The following is a 10593-nucleotide window of genomic DNA, read 5'->3' on the forward strand; positions in this document are numbered from 1 at the left end:
CATCCCCATCCCGATCCCGATCGCGATCCCCGCCCCACTGCCGGCCCCGCCTGCGGGCGGAGCGGCCGCGGCTCCTCCTCCATCCTCGGCTGCGAGCATGGCGCGGGAGGCCGCGCTCGCCGCCTGCCTGGAGGCCGTGCTGGGCAACCGCTCCAGCGCCAACCGCGTCTTCGAGCTCCTGGAGCCGCTGGCGGTGCGGGCCGGGCCGGGCTGGGCTGGGCTGGGCTGGGGGACCGGGCTGAGGGAGGGAGGGCAGCGCGGCCGGGCCGCCGCTCTGACACGCTGTTCCCCAGGGCCAGGAGGAGCCGGAGGACATCGTGAGCGCCGCCAGGATCTGCGGCCGGCTCTTCGGGGCGCTGCTGGAGCGGCGGGAGCTGTTCGTGGGGCCGCTGCCCGAGCAGGACGCCTCTCTGGGCGGTGAGCACGGAGCGGGGCCCCGGTGCTGCCCGGGACAGGCGCGGCCCGGCCCAAGCCCAGCCTGTGTCTGTGTGTCTGTCCCTCACAGAGAGCTACAGCGCCCAGGACAAGTACAGGATATGGATGCGGCACCGCTACAGGGACTGCGTGGGCTGCCTGGCAGAGCTCCTGGGGCACGACGCCTTCCAGGTCAAGGTGGGTCCTGAGCCCGCTGTTGACACACGAGGGGTTCCCTTGAGGCTCTCGCCCACTATTTCAGTGTGGGAGGGCAGGCAGTGCTGTAAAACAGCAGTGATGCTCTGATTCACCTCTGCTCACCAGCAGTGAGCATGCAGATTTCTCAGGAAATAATATCTCATTTCATTCTTCCTCCTCTTGAAGGTGCCTCCTTTGGGTTTGACCCCTGTTGTTCTTGTTTAGGTGTTTTTTGTTTTCTGGGTTTTTTTTGTGATGTTGCTTTCTTTTTTTTTTTTTAAAGGAGCAGGCACTCTGCACACTCATGAAATTTGTAGAATTGGAGGCACAGTATCCATTGATCAAAATAGAGTGGAAAGGAACTTTAACTTTTCCCTGTGACCTTCTTAAGGTAAGCTGCAGACCTGAAAAGTCCCTCCTGTCAGTGACCTGATGGCACACAAACTCTTGTGCCCTCAGCCTCTCACTCTGTGCTCCAGTGCTGTGAGAGACTGACTTGCTGCTTTCCTTTCCAAACCCTTTGTTAGGTGGTTGTTGATGGTTTGCTTCCCACCACCGAGGACTCCTCCCTGCTGATCTCCCGCTTTCAGGAGTACCTGGAGTACGATGATGTTCGCTACTTTGTCATGAAGGCTGTCACTGCCAGCATCGGGCAGGTCATGCAAAAGATGAAGGAGGTAACAAATTGTTACTGTTCAGGTGCCTCTGGATGAGCTGCTCTGGGTTGTGTGTCTTGTGTGTGAAGCAGGGAGCAGTTGGTAGTATATGGAAATATTTGGAAGCTAGAAAAATGAGTGTGCCCACTGGAGGCATTGATTTTTTTCTTATGTGTGTCATATGCCAAGACTGGCTTTACTCTGAAATTGAAAGTATTTCAAGACACATACTGTTCTTTCTGGTCTAAGCTCTAGCTTCTATTTTACCCAAATCTTCACAGCTTGGGTGACACACAGAGAACTTTTAATTCTGTGTGCTCTGGTGCAGAGGAAGAACCTGTTTCCTTCATTGGATCCACCAGTAGAGATAGTTTTCTGATCTGCAACAGAGAATATACCAGTATGTAGTTTATTTATGTAGTTTTTAGTCATCATTTTCCCTTTCTCTTTCCTAAATATATTCAGTACTTGGAAACAGGGCAATATTGAAGCTCAGCATCTTGCTCTCTGATGTGGAACTTGCTTCATGTTTGTTTTTTCCTTTTTTCCTCAGAGGCCGCTGCCTTTTTACCAGCAGAATGTATTTTCCCTCATCTCACCCATCAACATGCCAAACAAAGAGTCTGAGATGGTCAAATTTATGGTCAAACAAGGTTAGTAAACTCTGCATGATAAACTGTTTGTGAAAAGGAAAATCAGGTTAAGATTTCTAGTGTGTAAATATTTTACTGTTGTTTGCTGATGAAGAATTTCTGCTTCTTTGATCACTGTGATTCTAAACAGTCTTAAAAATCCACATTCCTCAGTCTACACGGGGTCTGTTGTGGCCTTGTATCAAATTAGGTACTTCAGCCCAAGTTTTTAGAGCATCAAAAGGCTAAGTTAAAAAAGCTCTTCTTAATTTTTTGAATATCCATTTCAAGTTCAACATCTGGCTTCTCTTTCTTCTTAGATAACCGTGAGGAGTTGAAATTTTCAAAGCTGCAGGTAACTGTTCATTTGGTGCATTAGAATTGAAATTTTGTCTTCTTAAAATAGAGCATTATCTGTACCAGTGTGTTTAACTCACTGTTTGCAATTCTGTTTTAAGGCACACAAACAGGTGTTTGAAAAAATGTGGTTGACTTTTTTGAAGCACAAGGTGAGTGTTACTTCTGCCACTGATCTGCATTGCTCTTTAATTTAGGATTGCTGATCCTTAGCAGTTGTGTCCAGCCTTGCAGGAAGCTGCTGGTAGGATCCCAGTATGTTTTGAGTGTTGGGTGGGAGCAGCCCAGTGACCATTTCTGTTGGATCACACTGCCAAAAAACATGACCTCATATATGGCCTGCTTTTTCTCCTTACCCTCAGCCTTTTTTCCCTACCTTAAACATCTCTGCCCATAAGGGTGATCTGCAGCAGAGCAATCTCTGCTCACAAGCTGAAGCTTCCCCAGCCTTTTTCCTGGTGATTTTCCCCCTCTGAGTGATGACACTGTTAGCTGTGAGCACCTGCTTGAATGAACTCCCTTGGTGTCCCCTGTAAACTCTCCCATTTGGGAACTGCTGCTGCAAGCTGTTCTGTATTTTCCTGGCACATTCCTTTCTGCTTGTGCATTGCCTTTTTGAGCCACAGGTTGCTGCTGCTGACTGAGTTCTCCCTGCAGTGCTTGTTTCTCTGTTGTTTTGTCCTTCACAGCTGCCCCCTGGCCTTTACAAAAAGGTTCTTGTCATTCTGCACGACTCTGTCCTGCCTTACATGAACGAGCCCACTCTCATGATGGATTTCTTGACAGTGGCCTATGGCATAGGTGGGTGAGAACAGCCTTTTTTCCTTTGTGGCACCTCCAGCATGGCACAGATGGACTTGGAAGCTGTGCTGGATGCAGCACCAAACCCTGGGTGAGGGAATAGCTGTACTTTTGGCTGGGATGGAGCTAAGGAATTAGGGTCAATTCCATTGTCCCTGAAAGTGAGATGATTTTACATGTGTTTGTCAATGTCATTGCTCCTTGTGTGTAAGGAAAATAATATTTAAGGCTTTGGGGAAGAGTAGAATACTGAAGTGATTTGTTTTAAATATAGAGTTCAGCCAGTGCTGCTGATCCAAACACAGGATTCACAGATTGCTGCAAAAATGTCCTTTCTGAGCAGACCTTTGCCTCCCCAGTGTGACTTTGTTGAGGAATTAGAGCAGCACATTTTGTGTCTCGGTCGTTGAACATTTGTTCTTCTAAACTACAGCTTAATCTTTGTAAGAAACTTGGGAGTCTCTGGAGGGGTGCAGATGAAATTGTTTCACCTTTCAGCTGTCACACTGGCTCTGATTTCAGCTATTCAGTTTTGCTTTCCTTCTGGGAAGATTGTATTACAGAAAAAACTTAATTTTTTTTTTCTAGTTATTTTTATTGTGTTGATATCTGCCTGTTTTCTTACAGGTGGAGCAATCAGTCTTCTAGCCCTAAATGGGTTGTTTATTTTGATTCATCAGCATAATCTGTAAGTAAAAAGAGTATATTGTTTAAAGGAACATGGGTTTTTGCATTTATGTCTTTATGTAAGAGGAACTGAAATGGATTCACCACACCTTCTGGCTTTGAAATTCTTCCATGAGAAAGCCAAACTGCACAAGAGTTTCAGGCTGTTTGGATGCTGAGCTTTTTTGGCTGATTTCTTTTACAACTGAACCTAAATAGTCTGTTCTCTAGGCTGTGGTTGCTCAGCACTTAAAAATCAATTTCCATTGATCTGATTACAGAGTGAAGCCATGGTCTTTGGTGTCCCTTTCACTGCATCCTGTACCATTTGCAGTCACTGGTCCTGGCTTCACACCCTGAAGGTGGCTGAGCACTGCAAGAGCCATAAATTCACTTTGCAGTTTGTTCTCAGGTGGTGACTGTAGAGGGAAGCCTAAGAGAGCCAAACAGAGCACAGCAGTGGGCTGGGGTGCTCTTAATGACAGCACAATAACATTTAGCCACAGCCCCACTGTACACCTCTAATGGATGTTGTATTTTTTCTTTTTTTTAACAGGGAGTATCCTGACTTTTACAAGAAGCTGTACAGCCTGTTAGACCCTTCCATCTATCACGTGAAGTACCGAGCTCGCTTTTTTCACCTGACTGATCTGTTTTTGTCTTCATCGTAAGTAGCATCTTTATTTTGTGTGCTCACATATTTTCCCCCTGCTTTTCTGTTCTTGAGCAGTCTCCCACATGTCTGGATTTAATGTATTCAGTGTGCCTGCTGGATTAGATACATTTTTATAGAGAAAACTGAATCCAAGACTATTATTGTAGTCTTGTGTAATTTTTCATGTGCTATTTTTGAAGATTTGCCTCACAGCCATAGATTTTCAGAAAGGAAGAATTGCAGTTAGTTATCAGAGTTTGAGCTGCAAGTGCTTATGGATGTGTTTTTGATCTCTGTTCCACTTTGGGTGAAAGTGATGAATTTTCTGTCTTGTCTTTGTAAAAATGGAAAAGTAAAATTTGCTGGGTTTTTATAGATTACAAAGCTGTTGATAAATGGATGGCTTTTTGCAGACATAAAGCACTGAAATGTGAAGTGTTTGACAGCCTGTCTTGATGTTGTCAGTTCATTGTACACAGGGAAGAAGCTGGATAGGCAGCTGGTCATATAGTTGCTGTCATATGTTATAAAATAAACCAACAGTAACACAGCACCAGGCACTTCATATCCAACCCCCTTGTAGTCCTGGTGTACTTTGGAGAGAGTGACAAGACCTGTGGGTAACTTTGAGCCTTGCTGGTGTAGTGAGGCCTGAGTGACTGAAAATTGTAATTTTCATCTTCTGACAGGAAGAAGGGGCCTAAATGAGGTGGTTGCTGTTAGAAATTTGCATTTTTACCATTTAAAAAAAAAAGAATTATGTTGCACATTTACACTACATGGGAGCTTTATGTTCCCATTAACAGCTGCAGTGCTTGGAAATGTTATGTAAATTTAACACCATGGCCTGTGTATTAATTAAACCCACAAAATGACATAAGAAGAATATAATTAAGGTTGCCTGGCCAAGCACTCAGTTTATGAAAGGACTGAATAAAGTTTGCCATGAGAATGGCTGTGTACAGGGGCTGTGCTTGGCAATGGTGCCACGTGTCAGGATTGACTCTCACAGTGATCTGAGATTATTCATGCACTGAATGTAAATTCCCCCAAAAATTTGTTCCAGCAAGCACACAACACTTTGCTGCTTAAACTTGAGATTCCTTGTCACCGTGATATTTTCTGAAAAATCCTCTTTGCCCAGATTCTTCTCCTGGGAAGATGAGAAGCCTCAGCTTCTCCATATTTTGCGGCTCTGGAATGTGGCCTGGAGATTGTTTATCCAAACATGTGAATTATTTTTAATTAATGACCATTCACAGCCAGCTGTGTCGGACTCTCTGAGTCAGTCACGAGTTTTTATTGTTCATTCTTGTTAAGCCTTCTGAGGTATCCTTTCTCTTTCTTTAGTATAGTTTTAGTATAGCATAATATAATATAACATGATATAGTATACTATGATATAGTATGGTATAATATGGTATAGCGTGGTATAGTGTAGAGTAATACAGCATAGTGTAGAATAATATAGCATAGTGTAGTACAATATAGCATAGTGTAGAATAATATAGCATAGTGTAGTATAGTATAATATAGTATAATATAGTATAGTATAATCATAAATCAGCCTTTTGAGAACTCGGAGTCTGATTCTCATCTCTCACCTCGTCCTGGGGACCTCGCAAACACCACAATTGCTAAAGCTTCTCTTTACTCCACAGCCTGAGGAGCCCCCTGCCAAGCTGTGAGGGTGGCTGAGGCTGCTGGCTGTCCTGCCAGGGCTGTAACAGGCTGCTCCCTGCTGTCCCCTGTCCCCAGGCACCTGCCAGCATACCTGGTGGCAGCGTTCATCAAGCGGCTGGCGCGGCTGGCGCTCACGGCCCCTCCTGAGGCTCTGCTCATGATCCTCCCCTTCATCTGCAACCTCTTCCGCAGGCACCCCGCCTGCAAGGTGCTGCTGCACAGGCCAGCAGGCCCAGCAGGTAAGGGGGGACTTGTTTTATGTCTTTAAGGCAGCATAAAGAGGAGCATTCCTGTGGAGGAAAAGGGGAGATTGCGGTTCTGAGGTGTGGAAGGATGCCTTTGTCCTGTCCCTTGGGTTTGTGAAAGGTCAGCAGGCTCCTGCTGTTAAACCCAAAGCTGTTCCAAGTGCCTTACTTGCTCTGCTCTTTAAAAGTAACATGCTTCTGTAGTGCTGCCAGCTGTGACTCCTGGGTCATGCTGGGATTTGTCAGTTTGTCCCTGGAACCATTGGGAAGGAGCAACTCTGGCTGCAGCACTGTGTTCCCTTTGGGTTTATGTGCACCACACAGGAGGTGTTAGCTGTGTATCTCCTGTTTCCTTAGATATGTCAGAAGATCCATACATTATGGAGGAGAAGGAGCCATCTGAAAGCAGGGCTTTGCAGAGCTCTCTGTGGGAAATTCAGGTATGTCATCCCAAAATGAGCATCTGGGTCTGGTATTCCACCCTTGCTCCTTCCTTGACATGTGTTGGCAGTGGACAGCCCCTCTCACAAGAACCTGCTTGACATATATCTTGCAAATGAGATGAGTTCTTTTACTCTGCATCATTTTTTGTCCTAGCAAAGGATTCCATACACTGGAGAGATGTATGTGCTAGTTAGTGGGTGGCTTGTGAGCACACATTTGAGCTTGCAGTTCACAGCTGACACAGACTAAATAGCTGCAAATGGACCAGGCTCTGGAGGGGAGAGAGTTGGTGAGCACTGATGGAAGTGAATTGAGTAGAGCCAGGTTATCCTCTAGAAATGGATGAGGGGTTTGTGTAGGGGGCTGTAGCAGCAACAAGAATGGTGTGCAGGAGCTGGAATCCTGGAGAGCTGGAGCTTGGGCGTGGTGTGAGGGCACTGTGAGGTGGCAGCATTGGGTTATGCAGTGTAGGCATGGCCTGTGGATGAATTTGTCTTCAGCTGGATATGACCATGTGAGAGGAGCCTTTGACATGTTTGAAAGATGCCTGAAATGAGGATTGCTTCAAGCTCTCTAGTAGCATGGTGCAGCAAACTTGGATCTGATGGAATTTGATGGTCACTGGAGATCTGACCCACAAATGGGCAGAGTCCTGTGTGGGAGTGCAGATGGATGTGTGCTACCCTGTACTTTTAGATAATCTCCCATTTGTCTTGCTTTTCCAGTCTCTCCAGAACCATTATCACCCAGATGTGGCCAAGGCAGCTGCTGTCCTGAACCAGTCTCTCTCTGAAATGGAGGATGACATATCAGGGCTCCTGGAGCTCTCAGCTGCTGAGGTAATGCTGCTGTGCCTTTGTGAATGGCTGGAACCAGAGGAAAGGAGGTTCTGGATGCAGCACTCATGTCCTGTTATCTGCCTTGCTGCTGGGGAGGGAGCTGCACTGACTTGGTTACCAGGGCAAACCAGGAAAATGGTCTGTTAAATAACAGCATGAGCAACAGTGGTGACAGGGCTGGCTTTTTCTTTGAAGTGTTTATTTGCTGGATGTTATAAGACTTTAGAGTGTGCAGTGTTATTGGGGTGAAGAGCCTGTGCTGAATTTTGACAATATTTTCTGGTTTTTATTTTGTAGCTTTTTGATAGAGAAGTAAAGAAAAAGGCTGTTGATGTGCCCCTGGAGTTTGAGCCTGTACGAGGTTTGTTTGGGAAGAAGAATGATATTTTTGCAGAGCACTTCAGTTTAGACTGATGCCATCTCTTACCAAAACACATCTGTCAGCAGCTGGATCTTAGGGACACACAGAAAGCTCCCCTGTGCTCTGCAGCCCTTCCCTGTGAGGAGAGCTGCCCTGCTTGAGCTGCAGTGCCCCTTGCCACTGCCCCTGGATGGACTCTGCTGTGTTTCTCACACTTGCATTCTGCCACCTGGTATTTGGGAGGGATTTCTCCCTGAAGCAAAGAATTCTGGACCAGTTCATGGCTGGGATCCCAGTGCTTCCCCCAGAGCTGCTGGTGCTGGCTGTGACCAGGGACTGCATCAACAGACATCTCACTGCTGTTCCATGGCACTGAGGGGAATTGCATTCTCTGACTGCTCTTATTTTTCAGATGTTTTACTTTTATATGAGAGCTGACAGCCTGTTTGTAATAAATGTCTTCAATACATAAGTGTAAATACCTGATGTATTATAATTATCTTTTTGTATGCATTTTTAAGCTCATCTTGAGAGGGATGTTTATCTTGTACTCAGCACTCCCACGTTCAAGGCATTGAAACTGGTTTGTCTAACAACTCAGAAGGTGCTCAGTAAATCCATCTAGGAAATGTTGCTGGTGTTCCTTCCTCTACATCCATCTCATGCACTGAGATTGCTGGATTCCAAATGCTCATGAGCTTTGGAAGTGAGCATAATCCTGGTGCCTGCTGTAGCAGGGAGGGCAGCTGATGTGCAGTGGGAGGCTAATCCTTGAGTTTTGCTTCAGAATGATAAGCAGCTTGGTGTGGTTTTGCTTGCAGCCTGCATGTGTTTTAGGAGCTCTGGCCAGAGCGTATCCAGGGGCTAAAAACTTTTTAACTCCACTGCTACTGGATGCCCTTGTTAATTTTTCATATACTTCAGAAGTCATGCACAAATTCCATTTGATGGGGTTTCCCCCAAGGTTTTAAGTTTGAGGTTAACTCATTATTAACAGCACAGATGAACTCAGGACTTTTTTAAAACTCATTTTCAACAACTTAATGTTACCTCCTTAGATTTAAACTCTGCTTGCATAATTTGAAATCATATTTTGTGTAAGGGTAAATTACAATCAAGAAAGCAGAGGCCAAAAAATCCAATTTCTGGCAGCCAAGTCTGGTTAAGTCAAGGAAAACTGCAGCTGTCTTGGAGACACTGAAGTGTTACATTTTCTTCATCCAGTTTTTTCATGCTTTCCAAACAGTGGACGTGTCCTCACAGTGTAGAGCTCTCCATATTTTTTTTTCCTTTCTGATGCTTTTGAATTCAGATGGGGTGTTTCTGAGGATTGATATTTCTCCTCTTTTTCTTTGGAAGTCTCCTTCTTTGTTCTCTGGTTGAAGGGCAGTGCTGCCTCCTCCCTGGCCAGCCTGCTTTTCTTCTTTCTTTGACTTCTGCTATCTGAGGTGGGAAGGCAGAATGGTTGAGATGGAACTTTGAACTGGAGAGGCCTCAGTTCAGGTTCACCCAGGCCTTGTATTTCATCTCTAAGATGTATCTCCCTTTGTCATGGGTTCTGTCTCTATGTGTTTGGTAAACACCTTGAGGTGCTCTGCTGCAGCAATGAGAACCACATGGCTCACTTTGAAAGAGGGCAGTGCATCATCTCAGCTGGAATGAATGACTGTATTTGAAAGGATGAATGTCTGTGTTGAATGGCTTTCTCTGATAGTTTTATCCAGGTTATAGCTGAATTATATCTGTGTGTAATTGCTGGTGGGCAGTGTCATTCACTTCTGTGATTATATTGACACTCAGGAGTGTTGGGCTCTTTTTGAAAGCACAAATATTCAACCATTTGGGCATGGGGCAAATTCACATCTCAAAGTGCTGAAAATGAGGGAGTTTGGTTGTGTTCTCCTACATGGACAGAGGGTAAATAGTGTCCTCAGGGCTGTGTGACCTGTGTGCTTGTCTGTCCTTCTGGGGTCTCCTGGCACCAACAGGGACACCCTGCACGAGGGGCAGATGGATTTGGTGGGGAATATTGGAAAGCAGCAGCTCCTGCCTTGTGGTGTGGCCCTCTGCTGCCCGTGGGGAAAGCCTTGTGTCTGAGACCAAATGGCCACAGCCTAAAGCATTATCCAAGCACCAGGAAAAGGGATACCATGGAAAGGAAATGGAAATGAAAAAAGATGAAATGGAAATCCCAGTGTTTTTCAGGAGGAGGACTGCAAAGGCACCAGCATCTCCAGTGTTCCACCAGCTGTGGATGCCACACTGCAGTGAGCAGTGCCTGCACTGGAGCAGGATGCAATTCATGTTTTCCAGGGCATTCCCAGTGTGCTGGGAATGTGTGGTGCCCATGTGCTGCCCGTGGCAGCTCCTGCTGACGCTGAGGCAGAGGCTCAGGCTGACACAGGGCGTTCCAGATTCCTCAGCACATTTCAGTGCTGAGCTGGAAATGCTGTTAGCACTTTACTTGAAGTATCTGCAGCTGACCTGGAGTGACTTAATTATGTTGTGATCATGCCTGGCAGCCCCAGCACAGTTCCACTGTGCTTGGTGCAGACAATCACACCACAGACAGCTCAGAGGAGCTTACAGCTGAAAGCCTGGGTGCACTTCAGACAGGCCTTGAAGGTCTTCCACAGACTCCC

At 46.0% G+C, this 10593-nt stretch overlaps 1 protein-coding gene across 1 annotated transcript; it reads left to right on the forward strand.

Annotated features, from left to right (window-relative positions):
- The first annotated feature begins 36 nt into the window (after positions 1-36).
- Positions 37-8437, forward strand: NOC4L (nucleolar complex associated 4 homolog). The gene is made up of 15 exons (XM_071445324.1): positions 37-193; positions 294-417; positions 506-612; positions 896-1003; positions 1140-1289; positions 1822-1921; positions 2221-2255; positions 2359-2409; positions 2947-3058; positions 3686-3746; positions 4281-4391; positions 6138-6301; positions 6665-6747; positions 7477-7590; positions 7888-8437. Exons 1-15 carry the CDS (start codon positions 98-100, stop codon positions 8002-8004), a joined length of 1533 nt encoding a protein of 510 aa, XP_071301425.1. The 5' UTR covers positions 37-97; the 3' UTR covers positions 8005-8437.
- Positions 8438-10593: the final 2156 nt, after the last annotated feature.

The sequence above is a fragment of the Agelaius tricolor genome, unplaced genomic scaffold (genome assembly GCF_023055355.1).
Source record: "Agelaius tricolor isolate 1412-34295 unplaced genomic scaffold, bAgeTri1.0.p SCAF_20, whole genome shotgun sequence".
Classification (NCBI taxonomy): Eukaryota; Metazoa; Chordata; class Aves; order Passeriformes; family Icteridae; genus Agelaius; species Agelaius tricolor.